Raw genomic sequence first — 20,996 nt, 5'->3', positions numbered from 1 at the left:
TAATAAAATTTTATTTTCAATAATATTTCAATAATATATTAAATATGATGATTATATATTATTTCAATATTTATACACCATCTTAATATTTATATCATCTCAATGATCATATTATTTCAATGGTTATATTATCGATGATATACCGTATGGTATCTTAAAATATATCTTTCATGCGGATGCATCATTCCTCATTTTTGGGACGTTAACCGTTGGATTCCCGAATGTCACGACGCGAGAACAACGATCCCTTCGCATGAAGGATACAGCCCGAACCCGAACTGAACGGCCGAAGACCGACATTATACTTGGCAAGTATCCAACACTTGCTTACGCGTGTACTCTCACAGTCTCCAACGCTATGAAACTAAGGTTTGACCAGCGTCGCTTTGGACTTTTCACCACCACCCACCCACCCCACGCCACCCCCTCTTGACCATAAACAATGCCCAAAGCGTCCGTTTTACCTTCTCTAGGGTGAATTTCCCGACACCTGCCATCTTTATTTGTAACGGAGTTCACCGCATCTTTCCGGTACCCATTCCTCCAGGGGGCTCAACCAAAAAAAAAAGGACTTCACCATAGACACATATCAGAGGAACAGGGCAGCAATAGAGGAAGCTCAGGGCCTTAGCAGAAGGAGCAGCAGCCATGAGTACCATGACGTTTTGCCGAGAATGGTGAGCTCCCACCAAGTAAAAAGATTATGACTTCTTTAGTGCATCCATGGATTTATTTTGATATTTTTTTTCTTCTTCTTGTGTTGGTACAACAGCAACAATATACTTTACCCAAAGGAAGACAGGGAACAGAAGATCCTCCTCTATGCCTGCCGCAACTGTGACCATCAGGTCCTTCCCCTCTCTCCCTTTTAGACTGATCTCTTCTCTTCCAGTCTTGATGAGAGCTTATATGATCCAAGGCCTAAGGGTTTGTAGCCTTTTCTAATATTATTATTTCTAGCACTTGGTCCTCCATCTTGTAACTCGAATCTAAGTTATTGCATTTTAATTGTTGAATATGTTGCTCAAAACTGTAAGCAGGATGCAGGATTTCTGTCATTAGAGATTTGGGGCTAAGAGAGGAGGCTCTTGAGTGAGATTTTATGGAGTGCTACTGTTATAAGATGATCGGTTTGTTGGTTTGGCTTTAAAATAGGTGCCTTTGGCAAATAAATGCTTAAATTGTCTTTTAAGAAGCCTGGAGAGTCATTCTTTAATGGGTGAGATACCATGAGTGGATGCAAAGCGGTTATTATTGCTGTGATGCAAAGGGTTTTGGACTTAATTAGGGGCTCGATTCCACTCTTTGTGATGGAGGGTGAGAAGGGGGCCACTTAGGTTTCATCCTTCCAAAGGTTTTCAATTACTATTTTAGAGGAAAAAACCTTATCCTTTTCTGAATGCTACTTATCCTTCATTCTCGTTCCTCAAGGTGGAGAATTTGAAGAATTGCTGATCGAAATTTAAGTGGGAACTATTTGATCTTACTGGAGTTTAGGAGAGTGGATTGTTTAGTTTCCAGAGTCCAAATTTAAGAGCTTTCATAGAAGGAATAGGCTTCTTATGGTCTATGGAAGTTTTAAGACTAGTGCCAGAATCCTTTAAATGTTGTTCAAGGTTGATTGAGATAAATCTTTATGCTTAATTGAATTGGAGTGTTAATCTTCAGTGGACAAGCCACTTTTCTTGTAAAAGATATTTCTTAAGATTTCTTTTTGCTTGCTTTTGAGGAAAAGAACAAGGTTGAACCATGTGTCCAATGCCCTTTCATCACGGTACTTGAGGTCTTCCGTGAGATGGTTTTGAGGATTGAGGGACTCCACTTCTTTAGCTAACTTTTTTCCTTGCATATGTTCAACAATATGCTTCCACTCGAATTGTTTTGTTGAAATGGAGAATGTGAAATTATGCCTTAGTTTATGAACTTTTAAATGGGGAAAAATGAATCTTTCCTGGTATAATTTTTTTCATGCTTTTAAATGTGATATATGATACAAGAGAACCATTTCATGTGACATCCATGCTTGATGCTTTACGAGAAAGAGGTATATGTTGGAGGATATAGGTTAAATCATAATTGCAGAGCATCTCTTAAGTATACTAATGCTACATGTGTGAAACCATCGGCATGATTTATCTCTCCAAAAGCAAAACTTGTGCTGCATGGTATAGTTTTTTTTTTTTTTCTTTTTCTTCGATATCCACTTTTTATTCATCAACTTCATCTGTCTTGGAACCAATTTCTTTTCTAAATATTTATAGGTAGTGGCTGTTAAAGATCTGAAAATATGTGATTCATCCACTCATCATGAACCATTTATGCAATTCATGATGCCCTTTTTCTGCCAACATGGACTTTTTCTTTTTCTTTTCTTTTTTTTTTTTGGGCCACGTGAGGGGGTGGGAAGGCAGACTTGTTATAGGTGACGATAGATGAGTTCATTCATTTCTAATTAACAAATAATGCTTTCTTGCATGGACCCTACCTTTTAAATTGCATGGTCGCCTAGGAAACATCTGCACCTGCCTCCCCACCATATGTTTCTAGCACCTTAGCAGTGCTTGCATAACATTTTTCTCTTCTTTTCATGTATTTCTGCTTCTTAATGTTTGAAGATCTTTTTGCTGTCAGGAGGTAGCCGATAACAACTGTGTCTATAGAAATGAGGTACATCACTCCATTGGGGAGCGCACACAAGTTCTGCAAGATGTAGCAGCGGATCCAACTCTTCCCCGGACTAAATCTGTTCGATGCGCGGTGTGCAACCATCCAGAAGCTGTTTTCTTCCAGGTATATTCTTGTTCATGTTTTTTGTATATGCTGGAATAGGACCATGTATTTGGAACCAGTAGACGCATGATGAATATCTGATCTTTTTTCTGCCAAATGAAAGACAGAAAGAAGCATGTAAAGCTAATTACCAGAGACTTTTATTTGAAAATGTGTTAGTTGTAAATTTTGTTAGTTTCAAACTATTTCAACATGCATGCTTTCACAAAGAATTGCCAGCAAAAAGAAAGTGTAAAGTGTGAGCTGCTCTGTATCACTAACAAATTTTAAACTAGCCTTTTTTTGATATTTTACATATTAAGCATCCCCTTTATCTGGTGCCATCAATGCCATTACGGTACCTCCTATATGCATCCTGTGTTTACATAGAAACTTTGTAAAGTCTGTTTAATCCAAGAAAGTTCATAGAAAAGTAACATATAGAAGGTTAGCATAATATCTCTTTCATATTATTTCAATGTTACTGGGTTGGTGTTTAGTTTCTATAATGTTCTGTGTTCTACTTGATACATATATGGCAGTGTTGGATTTTCTATAGGTGCTATTGCATGCGGATTTCAAAATTTTTCTAAATCCAAAATACAGTGAAAAAATCAGATTAAAATAATTTTAATCTAAATATGCATCCATCATATGAAAGTACCTATGGATCTAGTTTATATACTGAAATTAACATAAACTGATTTTAGGAGCAACAAATGAAAGCCTGTAATCAATTCACATATTTGAATCGCTTTCCCTTTTGCTTCAAACCTGTAACTGGGGTTGAATCCAATTCAATCTCTGGATCTGGACCTGGACAGATTCTGAATCAGTAGCACAAGCGTCTTGCCTCTACGATTATCTACAGGGCCGACCTGGATTGTTTTCTCTTGGATCCTGCTTGCCTGAACTAAAGCCTAAATAGGCTTGAACTAAACTTGGAAAGGCTTTTAATTTTGAACTCTTTTGATCTTTCTTTCTTGATTTTTGAAGAAATCAAGAATCTTTTTTTGATCCTTTAACTAAATCAAGAACAACAACAACCAAGAAGTGGTTGTAACTAACTCTCGACAAACTTGAGAGTAAAGGGAACAACAACCAAATAAGTGGCGCCAACTAATTGACACCACCCTTATGTGCCGCCCACCCCCTTTTTGGCTCCAAGGGAGGACGCCAAGAGAGAGAAGAGGTATGGGCTAGAGAGAGGAAGAGGAGGGAGGCATGGCCCAGTGAAGGTGGCGGCAAGGAGGGAAGAGAAAGATCTTATGTCACAACTAACGGGTTAGGGTCCTTTATATAGACAACTTAAGCCTAATCAAATTAGGATCCCTCATTTTAATCATATTAAAATTTCTAGTCATAATATAGTTGGATCAATTAAATGGGGCGCCACCCAAAACACACCCAAAGCCACACCTTATTCTAGGCGTCCCATCGTATGGGACCTAATTAGATGCACAAATCAGCCCACATGGTTCCATAAATTCTCTTCAAGGGTTCTTAACTAAGAAATTCTTTTTCAATTTAATTCAAGTCATAAATTAATTATCCAACAATTAGATCTTATTGAATCAAATTCAATTAGGTTCAAATCAAGTGTAGGAATTGGTTAAAACTCATCATATAAGTAAACCAACTACAAGAGAAATTGGATTCACTCAGGTGCTAGCAAGATTAATATGAACCTAATAGGATTTCTCTAAATCCATATTAATTGGTACTTCATAAGTCTAATTATAATCAATCCAAATCTTCTCCTTTTATGTGTGACCTCCTAGGTTCAATTCTGTCTGGTAGTAAAAAATATCATGATCTCTATCATAGGTATCACTGAAACACCTTTCAGTGGGTCGGAACAGTTTCATTCTAACTCGATAAGGATCATTAATCCAAAACGATCCTATTAAACTCTCACAATCTACTAGTGACATCTAGCAATATGTAGCTGCAATCCAGCAGAATTGAAATAGAATCTCTAGGTGTAGTTAATGTACGATACAGTCTCTCTATCATGAGTCACGATTAGATGGTAGGTCATGGATAAATCGTCAAACTCCATCATCAGTCATATGATAGATCCGATCAATTCAGGTCCTATAGTGATTTCGAATGAAAACTCCTTTCCATTAATCACACTGCTATAGCCATAGATTTATAGACTCAGCTTCTCAAATCTCATAGGACTACTCTTTATCAAAGTTGATAGATCCCATCTAAATGAACACATTACTCACACAGCTCAACCAACTAAAGCCAACATCCACTACAAAAACTCATGATCGAGTTAATATTTATGTGTAGCCAAACTATAGCAATCTTACTGTGAGCAACTGTGACACCGCAACTTAAAGGATCAGTCACACAACTACAGCATCGAGATGATCACTGACGTTCGAATAAAAATTCATATAATCTCTCGTATGGTCACGCTCAGTACTAGTTGTTCTCTAACAACTATCCGCACTTTTCGCTTAGTGTCTCTACATCATAAATTAGAGACTCATCTATCTCAAAGGAAGCGAATCGTGCACCGATCTATCTGGATAAATCACCGTCTCCATGACTTCTATAATCGAGAGCAATTTAGGAATCAATCATACATGTTTCTAATTCTCAATATTTGAGAATATGTATCGTTATATCAATTTCAAAGATGATTCAAGGACACATAACACTTGAATGAAAAAAAAAAAATTCTTTATTGATTAAATCAATAGTTTAAGTATAAATTTGTATTATAGAATAAAAATATGTCAGCCAACAATTGATTTCTAGGGCATACGTCTAACAATCTTCTATTTGGATTAAAGTCAATTGGCCATTAATTTAAGTCTCATTTTCTCAAGATGAGCTTTTATTTTGGGTTGGCTAAACTGCTTTGTCAGCGGGTCTACCATGTTATTTGCAGAGTCTACTCTTCGCACCTCTATATATTTCTACTTGAGGTAGTCGCATATACCGCTGATCTATGTGTTTGAATATTTGATGAGATCTTGACTTCTTAAAAAAAGTATGGGGCCATTGTCTTTAAGTATAGTGTCATAGCATTTGATGGCACAATATCCAGTTCTGCAACTAATAAAGAATTAGAATGCATCCTATACATCTGTAGCGTACTTAGCCTTTATTGATCGGTTGCTTTGGAATCCTTCCAGCATACCAAATCAATGATTCAGATGCTCCTTCAAAGACCAATAACAAATTCTTATTTTTTTGTGAGTATTTAAGGATGTTCTTCACAGCTATCCAATGCTCCTGACCTGAATTCGACTGATATCTGTTCGTGATACTCACAGCAAGGACAATATCAGGTCAAGTACATAGTATGGCGTACATAAAGTTCTCAATTACCAAAGCACAAGGGATTCTACTCATGCATTCGATCTCCTCAGAAGTGTTAGGACACATCGTCTTGGAGAGTCGAATACCATACCTAAGGGGTAGCAAATTTTTTTGGAGTTTTCTATGCTGAACCGCTTCAACACCTTTTCTATGTACAGTTTCTGTGATAGGCCAAGCATCTTTTTAGATCTATCTCTATAGACTTTTATCCCAAAGATATAGGACGTTTCTCCTAGATCTTTCATGGAAAATTTTTTAGACAACCAAGCCTTGATCGAAATCAGCATGAGAATATCATTCCTAATGAGGAAGATGTCATCGACATACAGTACGAGGAAGACAAGCACGCTCCCACTGACCTTTTTGTAGACACAAGGTTCCTTTTCGTTTCTTATGAAATCAAACGATTTGATTGCATCATTAAAATGAAGATTTCAGCTTCGAAAAGCCTGCTTTAGTCCATAGATAGACTTTTGCAGCTTGCAAACTCGATGATCACTATCACTGAATATGAAATTCAGAGGCTGTTCCATATAGATATCTTCCTTAAGATGTCTATTTAGGAAAGCAGTTTTTACATCTATCTGTCAGATTTCATAATCATGGTAGGCTGCAACAGCAAGCAATATGCGGATTGATTTCAGTATGGCTACAGACAAAAAAGTGTTATAATAGTCAATGCCTTCGTGCTGACTATAATCCTTCACCACTAGCCTTGTCTTATAGATCTTTATCTTGCCATCGGTATCTATTTTTCTTTAGTAGATCCATTTACGTCCAATGAGAATAATTTTTTTCGGTGGATCTACTAAGGTCCATACTTGGTTCAAGTGCATAGAGTCAATTTCTGACTTCATATATCTAACCATTTTTTGGAATCGATGTTAGACATCGTCTCGTCAAAAGTATTAGGATCATCACAATGACCCCCATCTTTTATAAGGAATGCTTACTCTACATCCTGTTTCAGCATATCCATGTATCTTTCAAAAGGATGGGAGATTCTACTTAATCTACGAGGTGGATGTGGAACAATAACTATTGGCTCATCCTAGATGGGTTCTTGAGGATCTATAGCTTGTTGTTCATGAGAGACATTCTTATCAAGCTCAATTAACCTCCCACTATCACCGTTCTGAATAAACTATTTTTTAAGAATGTAGCATTGCGACTCACAATCACATTATGGTCATATGGAAAGTAAAAGTAGTACCCAATGGATTCCTTGAGATATCCTATAAATCGAGCTACAATTGATCTATCTTCTAATTTGTCAGCTTTCTGTTTTTTAACATAGCTTGGACATTTTCAAGTCTTAAGGTAACTCAGGCTCGGCTTCTTACTATGCCATATCTCATATAGTGTGGTATGAACAGACTTAGAAGGAATTCTATTTAAAGTATGCATCACGGTAAGTAAAGCATATTTTCAAAGAAATAAGGGTAAGTCAGTGAAGCTCATCATGGATCGGACCATATCCAATAGGATTCTATTTTTTTTTTCGGATACCCCGTTGAATTGAGGTGTACCGGAAGGTGTTCATTGAGAGATTATGCCATTTTTCTTAAGATATTCTAAAAATTTAGCGCTTAGATATTTTCTTCCTTGATCAGATCGCAGGATTTTTATGGGTTTATCTGTTTGCTTCTCTACCTCATACCTGAATTCTCTGAACCTTTCAAAGGCTAAAGACTTATGTTTCATAAGAAATACATATCCGTATCGTGACAGATTATCAATAAAGATAATAAAGTAGCTATAACCATTCCTGGCCTGCACATCAAATGGGCCACACACATCGGTGTGTACCCGGGCTAGTAACTCAGTGGTCTTTTTTCTTGTCCCACAAAAGGTAATCTAGCTATTTTCCTCGAAGGTATGATTCATAGGTCGGAATCGACTCGAATTTAACTAAGTCAAGGATCCCATCTCTTTCCAGTCTGTTTATCCTGTTTTCTCTAATATGGCCAAGTTTATGGTGCCATAAGTATTTATGATTAAACTCTTCTTTGGGTTTTTTTGGCCTACGACATTTCCTACCTGCTCATTTAAGTTCATATTAGCATCAACATGCAAGTGATAAAGACTGTCAATTAAAAGATCAAATGCAATCAATTTATTTTGTAAATAAATAAAAAAAAATTTTATTAAATTGAAAAATATATTCATCCTGTGCGAGTACAGAGATCGAGATCAAATTTTGGCTAGCTACAGGAATAAAATAATAATTTTTTATATCTAATTTAAAGTCTAATGGTAATCGATGAGGGTAGGTTCAATGATTTTTGCAGCAACTTTTGTTCTATTGTCGATCCGAAAGATCATGTCATCTTACCTCAATTTTTTACTTCCTATTAGATCCTACATTGAAATACATATATGTGCACTCGAATCTAGTCTAATACCCAATTAAAAGTAGAAAAAATTGTTAGGTTAGATTTTATTACAAGTATGTCTTCATAAGGCATTTCACCCTTTTTCATTAGGCTCTCCAGGATAGAGTGCCTTGAACCTTTCAAGGTACTCTCAGCAGTGATCAGCATATTGACTAATTTGGATAAGTTGCGATCTAATTTATTCATGTGGTAGTTTACGATAAACTGTCCAAATGAACTGGTCAGAGATTGGAGGATCAAATCCACCTTTAGCTCTCTCTACATATTTAGCTCGAGCTTCTCAAGTTCCTCTAGATCTTTGATTATAGTCATACAGTGATTGTGAACTGACTGCCCCTGGCGTATCTTCATATTGAACAATCGGTTAGACAGTTCGAAATGTGCGGTCTGGTTCTGCTCATCGTACAACTCTTGCAAGTGAGTGATCATGGCACGAGCAGTGGGCATGTGCTCATATTGACTCTGCAACTCATTTAACATCAAAGCCAGCACATAGCACTTCATCCTTAGGTCATCATCCGTCCACTTGTCCAGAGCATTTTTTGCTCTGCGGTAGGATGGGCTAGTAAGACTGGAGGGTCCTGATCAAGTACATACCCAATCTTTTTGGATATCAGGATTATCCTGAAGTTTTTGAGTCAGTCGTTATAATTTGTACCAATCAGTCGGTTGGTTTCAAGGATGCGGGCTAGTGGGTTAAAGGACGACATTGTTTATCTACGAGAGTAGAGATTCTAGTTAGACATTTGTACTTAAAATTATATTTGCTTTAGAGATTTTTAGATACAAATAGACTTCCACTATTTTTTTCGGATTTTGATACTCTCCGGATGAAAAACGAAAATCTGACTTGACCAATGCAAGGTTTTTAGTGGGTGCTGCGGTCCCACCGATGTCGTGCACTTCACCTAACAGTTATTGATGATACGCACATCGATGCGTAATTTTTTATCCAGATGCTTCTTTAAGCATATTGCAGTGACTTGGTCTCTAAGTCATGAGAGCTCAGATAATACATATTGCTTCCACTCCTTAGTTAAGCTTGACCCATTGTTCACTAGTAGGTGTAAAGCAGTCATTGAGTTCCTCAGATAATATATATTGGGCCCAACCCCATCTTCATCCTGGAACAACTTTTTGTTAGTAGAATGGTTGTATGTTTCCGATGCAACTGAATCATTGTAACCAATCAAGAACAATCAACGTCAGTACTATGCTCGTACTTCTACAACGGTGGAGGACCATAAGGCTTAATGTTAATTAGGAAGATTTTGATTAGGTCTCATCTAATCAGTCATCACATGATCGATCTAATTAACATGGGCTAAATCAAAATTCTTTAATAATTAATGAACCCAATCATCCAATTGGCCAGGTAAGTAAGACCGATGGGAGGGTACGCCATTAACTCACCGTAGGCAAAAATTGTCCAGGTGAGTAGCCTCCCAATTAAAAACCACCGATCGAGACTTGTCTTAGACACCAAATGGCTTATTGGTTAGGTGAATTGGATTCAAATAATAAAGTCGAATTAGGTCTTAGGTTGACTTGATTTTATATATGGGGTTTAATCAACTCAATCTACAATACTTGTAGAATTATAAGCTCAATTGATCTAATCCAAATCAACATTTGATTTGATTTGATCAATAGCTACATCAATTTCAATCCAATATGATCTAATTGTAATCTAAGATGCAATTCATTGACCTAATGCAAAACTATCCATGCTCATCGATTCATGCACATTAATTTCAGATCATTGAAACAGATTTCATATTTATATTAATTGCATAAAAAGTAAGTTTTTGATTCTTAAAACACTTTCAGAATATGTACGCAATCATATATTATATACATAAAATTTTTAAAATTTTCAGAAATTAATTTCAGATCTAAACATGTTATTATATATCGTATATACGAAAAATTGAGATCGCAGAAATTTAATTTTTATAACTTATGCATGCTTTCATATATCGCATATATGAATAAAAATCAGATTTAAAACACTTTTCAGATTGAATATAAACATATACATTTCATGTATGATCTATAATCAAAATTTTGAAAATAATTTTTAAAATTTTTATGCTACTTTCATATATATGAACATGTAGCTCTGATTTCACTGTTGGATTTTTTTATAAATGCTAGTGCATGCGGATTTCAAAACTTTTTAAATCTAAAATGTAACGAAAAAATCATATTAAATACTTTTAATCTAAGCATGCATCCATCATATGAAAGCACCTATGAATTTAGTTCATATGCTGAATTAACATAAACTGATTTTAGGAGTAACAAACGAAAGCTTGTATTTAATTTACATATGTGAATCGCTTTTCCTTTTACTTTAAACTACAACTGGGGTTGAATCCAATTCAATCCCTGGATCTGGGCCTGGACAGGTTCTGAATTAGCAGCACAAGCGTTCTACCTCTATGAATATTCACAGGACCGACCTGGATTATTTTCTCTTGGATCCTGCTTGCCTGAATCAAAGCCTAAATAAGCTTGAACCAAACTGAAGAGGCTTTTAATTTTGAATCCTTTTGTTCTTTCTTTTTTGATTCTTAAAAAAATTATGAATCTTTTCTTGATCCTTCAACTAATCAAGAAGAACAACAATCAAGAAGTTGTTGTAACTAACTCTCAACAAATTTGAGAGCAAAGTGACCAAGAACCAAACAAGTGGCGCCAACTAATTGACACCACCCTTGGGTGCCGCCCATCCCTTTTTTGGCTCCAAGAGAGGACGTCAAGAGAGAGAAGAGGCGTGGGCTAGAGGAGGAAGAGGAGGGAGGCATGGGCCCAGTGAAGGTGGGGAAGAGATCTTATGTTATAACTAAAGGGTTAGAGCCTTTTATACAGACAACTTAAGGATGTCCTAATCAAATTAGGATCCCTCATTCTAATCATATTAGAATTTCTAGCCATAATATAATGGAACCAATTAAATGGGGCGCCATCCAAAACACACCAAAGTCACACCCTATTCTAGGCGTCCCATCATATGGGATTCAATTAGATGCACAAATCAACCATATGGTTTCATAAATTCTCTTCAAGAGTTCTTAATTAAGAATCTCTTTCTCAATTGAATCCAAGCCATAAATTAATTATCTAACAATTGGATCTTATTGAATCAGATTCAATTATGTTCAAATCAAGTGTAGGAATTGATTAAAACTCATCATATAAGTAAACCAACCACAAGAGAAATTGGGTTCATGTAGGTGCTAGCAAGGTTAACATGAACTCAATAAGATTTTTCTAAATTCATATTAATTGGTACTTCATAAGTCTAATTATAACCAATCTAGATATTTTTCTTTTATATGTGAACTCATAAGTTCAATTCTGTCTGGTTGTGAGAAATACCATGATCTCTATCATAGGTATCATTGAGACACCATTCAGTGGATCGGAACAGTTTTACTCTAACTCGATAAGGATCATTGATCCAAAACGATTCTATTGAGCTCTCATAATCTACTAGTGACATCTAGCAATATGTAGTGGTAATCCAACAGAATCGAAATAGAATCTCTAGGTGTTGTTAATGTATGATACAGTTCCTCTATCATGTGTCCCGACTAGATGGCAGGTCATAGATAAATCGTCAAATCCTATCATCAGTCATATGATAGATCCAATTAGCTCAAGTCCAATAGTGATTTCGAATGAAAATTCTTTTTCATTAATCACACTGCTATGGCTATAGACTTGTGGACTCATCTTCTCAAATCTCATAGGACTACTCTTTTCTATCAAAGTCGATAGATCCCATCTAGATGCACACGTTGCTCGGATAGCTTAATCAACTGAAGTCAATATCCACTACAAAAATTCATGATCGAGTTAATGTTTATGTGTAGTCAAACTACAGTAGTCTTACTATGAGCAACTGTGACACCACAAGTCAAAGGACCAGTCATACAACTACAGCATCGAGATGATCACTGACGATCGAATAGAAATCTATATAATTTCTCGTATGGTCACGCTCAATATTAGTTGTTCTCTAACAACTACCCGCACTTTTCGCTCAGTATCTCTACACCATATATTAGAGACTCATCTATCCTAAAGGAAGCGTACCGTGCGCTGGTCTATTTGAATTAATCACTACTGTCCTATAATTGGAAGCAATTTGGGAATCGATCATATATGTCTCTAATTCTCAATATTTGAGAATATGTATCGTAATATCAATTTCAAGGACGATTCATGGACCCATAACACTTGAATGGAAAAAAAATTTGCCTTTTATTGATTAAATCAATAGTTTAAGTATAAATTTATGTCATAGAATAAAAATATGTCAACCAACAATTGGCTTTAGGACATACATCTAACAGATAGAGCATGAGCATCCATGGATTTCTATGGTAGCACCATGAATAGCGCATAACAGAGTAGCACCTAATACTCCAACAATTCCCATCATATGAAATGGGTTCAACATTCAATTATGAAACCCTTAGAAAAAGAGGATGAATCGAAATATAGCTGCTACGCTAAAATTGGGCGCAAAGAACGAACCAGATTTTGAATATTTACTTGCAGATTATCATGATATCTCTATTCGATTTACAGATCTTGTTCTAATGCTCCATTAACCACTATTTTCTTGAGAAAGTAAAAAATGATGGTATTGACCTACCCAAGGTTCCCCGTATCGATACTGAACCCCATATCAGTACTATTTTATTACAATATTGACACCCACTTCAATGTGATACGAGACAGTGTATCGGTCTGATACCAGTATGGTATGCTTGATATTGTATGATACTGACTGGTAGGGCAAACCTTGGACCTTCCTGTTGATTATTATATGCAATGGAACTAATTAAACTAACAAATCAAGGATCAATACTTCTTTTAGCGAGTGAAGGAGATATAGAGATTATTCTTCCCGATAACAGTTAACAATAATTTTGCAAATGTTGATATTGGTACCTATAATGGTAGTGTCCTGAAAAATGAGAGAGAACTTCGGCATAAAGAGTCTATCCAGAACTGTCCTTCAAATCTTGATCGTCCATCTACCCAGAGTTTTTTTCTGGTAAGTTAAAAAGCCTTTAGTCATCTTGAAGGAGAACCAGGAAGGTTGAGGATATTGCCCCTGTGCCAGTTTTAACTTTTTGGGTACTCAGGGCAAGTTCTCCCTGCCTTTTATTTTGAGCAAAGTTCTGAGGACAAGTTAAAAAAGCACAGAAGAAGCTTCCATGTTATTTTCTCCACATTGTCTTTCCATCCCTGTTCTTTTTTTAATTCTTTCTTTCTCCAAAATAGCCTCTAGGCCAGTGAGAATATTGAAACTTTGCTCACAATATTTGTTGATAATTCTCAAAGACACTGAATGTTGCTCATTTACATTATCTTTAAACAATTAGCAATGGTTGTGCTATCTTACATGTCACGTAAGTGTCAAGGCTGTTACTTTTGAACACTTGTCAGGGCTGTGCTATCTTGCGTGTCATGTTAATGCGAAGTGTTGTTCAAGAAGGGGCATGCTTCCTAGTTGTTGATATTTGCTCCTGAAAAACTTTAATGTGCTAATTCTTGTTTATTGCTATTATGATCTTCATTGGCATTTTGTGTTAAGCTGGTGGCAGAGAGCTAAATTCGTTTACTGCCACTCAAATTGGTGGTATAATGTCCAGAGAGAACATCTCTAGAAGAGCCTTCAGACATCAGTGAACGGATGATTAGTTCTTTACATCTTACTATTATTCTATTCTTTGATAAGTGGTTGTGTTACTGACTGCAAATAAAGGTTCATCATGGATCAAGTGAGAATAAGTCTAATAAAGGCTCAGTAGAACATTGTCTTGAGCACCATTAGTAGCAATGTCTGTCCATTCTAATATTGTAAGAGTCTTTGTCAATGGGTAAATCTGTCATTTAATGAACAAAATGACCTAATAGAACGGTTTTATTGTTTTTGCCCATTATTATTCATGGTATGATTATAAGCTTATATTAATTTATGCATTCATTACTCAATGAGTAAAGTGCATACTCTGTTTTGTTCTTGTTAGATGATACTAGTGAATTTTGTCATGCTTTTGTAAATGTCTTTCATTTTAGATGCATTCATATTGGATGGTAAAAATTTTGCAGGCTACCAGCAGGGGAGAGGAAGGTATGACTCTGTTCTTTGTCTGCTGCAACCCGAGCTGCGGCCATAGATGGAGAGATTGATGGAAGTTGGTTTTTCTCACTTTTTCTGAGAAATGAGAATGATGGTTGTGTATGTTGGCTCTCCTATTAGGAACTTGCTAATAAAATTCACATGCATGTTTAAGGTATTGTTTTTGAGTTAGCAGAAAGTGATTTCAGTACCAAGTGTTAGTGTCTTTTTTTTAATTATTATTTTTAATTTTTTGTTAGTACCAGGTTTTGGATGTTCTTTGAACATGAATCTGGTTTGGTGTATCTTGCTTGAATGCCAGTTCTTGATGCCATAAACGCATATATGATAAGCGAAGGTAATTTTTATGAAGAACTGGGAGATATTTTTGTGCCCCTTACATTCACCATGACTCTTTTTGTTTGGAATATCCCTTTGGAGTGAGATATTAAGCTATTTTGAAAACATTAAGCTAAAATCATAAACTTAAATTAGTTTGAGGGTACTAGCATGGTGAGTCAACTGGTTAGATGCTAACGTCAAACTTCAGAAAAAATATCCTTATGATGTATGAACGTTGAGCTACAATAAAGTGCATTAATTGTGGAATTCTTGTAGAGATCAGACAAATTTTTGAAGTTTAGAGGGCTTCTTTTTAACTTGTTGCAGTGTAGCTTCTCATGTCAAGTGCCGAGGGACAAAGGGAGTTGGGGGTTTCAAGTAAATGAAGGAATGTTGTTGGTTGGTTCACCTTCCAATTAGGACGTGGGTGGTTCAGTTTTTTTTTTTTTTTTTTCTCCTCAATGTGTTGGGAAAAGATCTCTCATGAGTATGGAATACGGATCTTCTCACTCAAGATCTCAATATCGATGATGGTGTTGACGCTACAGCAAAAAATAAAAGGAGAGATAAAATAAAAAATACAATCAAATATGTGGATCAGTTTAAAATTTATCTTCATGAGGTATGCAAGTTTCATTATGAAAAAAAAATAAATATAAGAAAAATTATATTTTTAATTTTCATATATAATTTCTCCCAACAAGAAGCACAACTCTTACAAAAAGCTCTCACAACTCCAAGAAGACTCTCTCACAGGCCTGTCATGCTAGGATCCTTAACGCCCTTGGATGCTTCTGGTGATGCTATCAGCAGGTACATCATGTCTAAGCTTCTGCTTCTACACTCGCGGCCACTCCCACGATCGTTTCAGAACACTCTCGGTTGATGTTGATGCTCTTTGCTGTAGCTGCTTAATCAAGCTGCTTTCTTTTTGCTGCATAGTCTCTTAAACCTTTTTTATAGACCCAAAACTTAGTTTGGATCGAAATCATAATTTCATCATACTCAAAATGTCCCTGATCGTTGGATCACACTCATGGAGCCACCTGAGCCATCCGATCACGTACATCAGTCGCCTGATCATGACTACATGCAACCGCCATCGTTGAATCACGCAAGATCACCGTCCGCACATATTATAGCTGTCCAATCGTGCGTCACGTCGCCCGCTCGCTCACGCTCGCTAGTGCACCGTGACTTCTGGTTCTTGCACCGCAGCGCTCCACGCGTAAGGCATGGACCGTGATTTCCTCTTGTGATCCACCGTGGACCACATTACAAACCATAGGCCGCACACATCCGCACTTAGGCATGCTGCAGGCCCCTTGGGCTGTGCGTTGTAGCCCCATTGGGCCGCATTTTTGGGCTCCTTGCATCGTGCGCTGCATACTAGGCTTTTCCGCATCTGAATTTTTCTTCTGTGGGTCGAATTCGAAGCACCAAATCCCAACAATCTCCATCTTAACTCGACATTCGGCCTCTACATGATTTTGAGAGCTTTTGGATCTTCTCGTCCCCATATCCTAGGGTATATATCTGGCTACTCATAGATGGACAAACATGGGAGTCAAGCCAGCCGTCGATCTCATCTCTATCTTGTATGATCTGAGACCTGCTCGGGGTAGCCTCTTGGCAATGTCATGTATCATCCTTCCGAATCTCTTATCTTATATCCGATCCACTTTCTCTTGGAGCTCTACCTCACACTAGCCTTCCACTGGCACCTTCTATGGTAGACGGCTTCTCTTTGTACAGGAAGCATCGTTCAACCCTCTGTAGTTGATCTCTACCTTGATTGTGCCTGACTTTTCTATCTTCTTCAATCCCGATCAACACCACCGCAACCTAAACAACCTGGTGCTTTGGTACCATCTGGCTCTAATACCAATTATTGTAGTTTTGATATCACTTGTTGGAGAAGGATCCCTCATGAGTGCAGAATACGATCCCCCCAAGATCTCAATGCCAGTGATGGTGTCAACACCGCAACAGAAAGAAAGAAGAAATAAAATAAAGAACACAATCAAATACGTGAATCAGCCCAAGGCTTACCTCCACGGGGCATGTAAGCTTCACTATTAAAAAAAAATAAGAACAAGAGGAGATCTCATCTTTTCAACTCTCATACAAAATTTCTCTTCAACAAGAAGCACAACCCTCACAAAAGCTCTCACAACTCCTCCAAGGAGATCCTCTCATAGGCTTGTCGTGCTAGAGTCCTCGATGCTCCTAGATGCTTCCTATGATTCTCTCAACTGCTATATTATGTTTCAGTCTCTGTCCTATTAGAAAATCACTACGGTTTCGTGCATGAAGTTTAAAAATTTTTAAACATCTAAGCAGTGGAAGTAAATCAATTAAAATATTTTTAATTAAACTACATACCATATCTAATTTGAAAACCGTAGTTAGGATCTTGACGCGAACATTCAACCACGATCTGAAATCTGAAAAAAAAACAAACAGTTAGAAAAATAAATTGGAGATCAGATCTCCATACCTCAGATCTGTGGATGTTTCGGGTTCTGATCGTAGCCGTGCATGCACCCGACCTCTACTGGTATCCATACGAGATGCTTAATCAGAGCATCGAGATCATCGGTGTGCTAGCACCTTGCAGATCTCGCTCCTCATTCTTGTTCTAGATCTCTTCTTCTAGATCTCGAAGAAGGAGATCGCTGTGCGAACTCTTTTGCGCAGATCCGATAGGATCTGAACCAGATCATCATGAAGAGAAGAAGAACCCTTCTTCTTTTCATCTCTCTTTTTTCTCTTTTTAGATCTGATCACCATCAGATCTGAGCATTGGATGATGGAGAGAAAACAAGAGGAGGCGTTGGGAGAAGAAGTTATGATGTAAGAAAGAAGACTTTCTTCATCTCTCACGCACACCCTCTCCTTAACGCTCAAAAGATCTCATTTGATTTAATCTTAGGTGTTGAAATTAAATCAAAGATTGAAAAGGTGTGGAGATAATGATGTGATGCAAGAAAGAAATATCTTCTCACCATAAATGCACGTCCACTTTTTCTATTATTTTTATCGCACAAAAATAATTCCTTACACTCCCAATCTGATATGATTTAATCCTATTTTGAATCATATTCAAATAAAAAAAAATCTGGATGAGAAAGAATACCAGATAAGGTGGGGCGCCAACTATTGGTACCCCCTCTTCTTCACACACGTAAGAAGAAATAAGCAATGAGAAAACCATCACCCACTTTCCTTCTTGGTGTGATATTTGGAGAGAGAGTCCCAAAAACCTAGGCTCTCTGAGTAATGGTTCATCTAGTTCAAGTTGGGTTTTAATCAGATTCAAATCGAGTCCGAAACGAGTCGAATTAGAAAAAGTTGTCAAGCCTGATCCAATGAAGCTTGAAATCCAAATTTGATTTGGATAATTGAACCCAATTAACATTAAATTAAATTAAATCTAATTAAATAAAATTTGATTTAAATTAATTAATACTTAATTCATAATTTAATCAGTCTCAAAAAATTATAATATTTATAATTAAGTTCCTGCACCAATAATTAGCAGCTGTCAAAACTGTAACGCTTATAAATTAGCAGTTTCTAAAATTCAAACTATCAATCCGATTGATAATTTGAATATGATCCAAGTCATTGATTAGATCATGCTCTTTTTGTGTGTCATCCCTCAGATTCTATTCTGTCTGATAGTGAGATATATTATAATCTCCATCACAGTATCATCGAAACTCTTTTCGATGGGCTAAAACGATTCCAACTTACCTCAACAAAGATCATTGATTCAAAAATGATCTTAGTGAGTTCTCACGATCCACCAGTGACGTCTAAAAATATGTAGTGACAACTCAGTAGAATAAAAAAATACGAACCTCTAAGTGCAATTATCGTGTGATACAATCCCTCTATCGTGAGTTTCGATTTGACGGAGGTTATAGAGAACTCGTCAAACCCCATCATCAGTCATATGCTAGATTAACTCGACTCGAGTTCATCTGTGAATCCCGTGAAAATTTTTTTTCGATATTCACACTTACTCTGGCCAGAGATTTTCTGAACTCAATCTTACAAATCGCATAGGGCTTCTCCTTTTCTACCAAGATCAATAGATTCTATGTAAGTGCATCCTACTCTAAATAGCAAACCTGAACCTACAATAGCCAAAGTACACAGCAAGGACCCGAATGGCTAGGGATCAAGAAAACGTGAAGTCAAACTAAGTAGCCTCACTGCGAATAGCCAACACACTGTAGGTCAAAAGACCAATCACACCACTGCAGCATCGAGAAGATCACTGACGAGTGAGTAGACATTCAAGTAATTTTTCATTTTAGTCACGCTCAGTGTAAGTGTTCTTTAACAACCACCTATATTCTCATCCTAGTGTCTCTACACCGCAGACTCAAGACTCATCTGTCCTAAAGGAAAGTGATCCATGCACCGATCTTGAATGAATTGATCACTGTCCTCTGTGACGATCCTTCGATCGGGAGCATTTAAAAATTAACCACTAATGATGTATGTCTCAAATTCTCAATACCTTGAGAATATACAAAATCATCTTTGTTAATTTCTAAGATAAATCATGGACACATATGACATGATTGGTTATTAAAACTGCCCATCAAGTACAAAACATGCCTTAGAGTAAGGTATGTGTCAGTCAAAATTGGCTTCTAAGGCACACATATAACAAACTTCCATTTGCACTAAAGCCAATCTGCCGTATGCCTGAGCCCCATCTTCTGAAGATAGGCTTTGATGTTTAGCTGGCTAAATAACTTGGGCCTACCACTATTATGTGGAGTCTACTCTCTGTACCTTCATATATTTTTATTTGAGGTAATCACGTATATCTCTGCTGTATGTGCATGGACTTCTGGTGAGACCATGACTCCTTAGTAAGGGCTATGAACTATTATCTTTGCAGTACAATGTCATAGCATCTAATGATATGACATCAAGTTCCGTGATAGGTGTATAAATTTGCTCATAGAAATATTAATTTACGAATCAAATTATTTTTATTTTTTTAAAATTAATATTTTTTTATATATTTTATAGAAAAAAGCTACACCAATATGAAGAGCCCGATCTGCAGACTTAGAGGATCAAACGAGATAAAAAATGGAGTTAAAATGAAATTAAATTTAAAGTCGGAAGTCAATTTAATCCAATACGTAAGTCGTTGGTCCACCATGGACCATTTGATCTTCATGCAGCTCACAAGAAAAAAAATTATTTTGGATGCTTCACGTGGAGGAGAAAACTAGCATATTGTGCATGAAGCCCATGTGCATTCAAAGCAATTAAAGAGAAAGAGAGCTGGTATATATTGGGTTTTGGTGAGCTGCTGGCATGTGGGATATGGCTGATGAAGAACATGATACATAGTGAACCACATGAACACAGGAGGCCCATGACAAGGGTGCATGAGACCAAATGCTGGGCGATCGCGGGAAGAAGGAAGAAGCGGAGTGGATGCGGTGCAAGCTTGGGATGCGAATGCGGAAAGAAAAAAAAATTATATTTTTAGAATTTATTTTAAAGCCTTAATCGATTGTTTTATTCTCTCTTGCTCTTGAATCTTATCCATCCATTCGTACTTTCCAAATTAAATCCTAACCATTCATCTATCCTCTCTTTTTAGTCCCACATCGGAAAAATATAAAATCCTCCTCCCTGCCTACATCTATAAATAAAGCCTAATACCTCCATTCATGGGACATCTCTCTCCACTCCATAATTCTTGTTGGGGGTCTGTGTGACAGGCAGACATACCCACCTTTAAAATTTTTTAGCCACCTTGTCCCACTTTCTTCCATCCTTCCAACACACAAGAAGGAGAGTCAGCCAGGAGAAGGTTAATCCCAAGCCAAGAGAAGGAGAGAAGTCTGGTTCTGTAAGAGATTTTATTTTCTGTTCAAACTCCAAGCCTTGTTAATGGCTTAGGAGTTGAAAATTTTTGTATCAGAATTTTTATTCAGAAATAGATTAGTTATTTT

The 20,996-nt window shown here is 36.8% G+C and overlaps 1 protein-coding gene across 1 annotated transcript; it reads left to right on the top strand.

The window, feature by feature from the left end:
* Positions 1-517: 517 nt before the first annotated feature.
* LOC105045041 (DNA-directed RNA polymerases II, IV and V subunit 9A) lies at positions 518-15,030 on the top strand. Its single transcript, XM_010923201.4, has 4 exons — positions 518-677; positions 773-848; positions 2,632-2,790; positions 14,646-15,030. Exons 1-4 carry the CDS (start codon positions 649-651, stop codon positions 14,724-14,726), a joined length of 345 nt encoding a protein of 114 aa, XP_010921503.1. The 5' UTR covers positions 518-648; the 3' UTR covers positions 14,727-15,030.
* Positions 15,031-20,996: the final 5,966 nt, after the last annotated feature.

The sequence above is a fragment of the Elaeis guineensis genome, chromosome 5 (genome assembly GCF_000442705.2).
Source record: "Elaeis guineensis isolate ETL-2024a chromosome 5, EG11, whole genome shotgun sequence".
Lineage (NCBI taxonomy): Eukaryota > Viridiplantae > Streptophyta > Magnoliopsida > Arecales > Arecaceae > Elaeis > Elaeis guineensis.
Note: the sequence above shows the minus strand (reverse complement) of the source record. Positions and strands in the feature narration are given on the sequence as shown.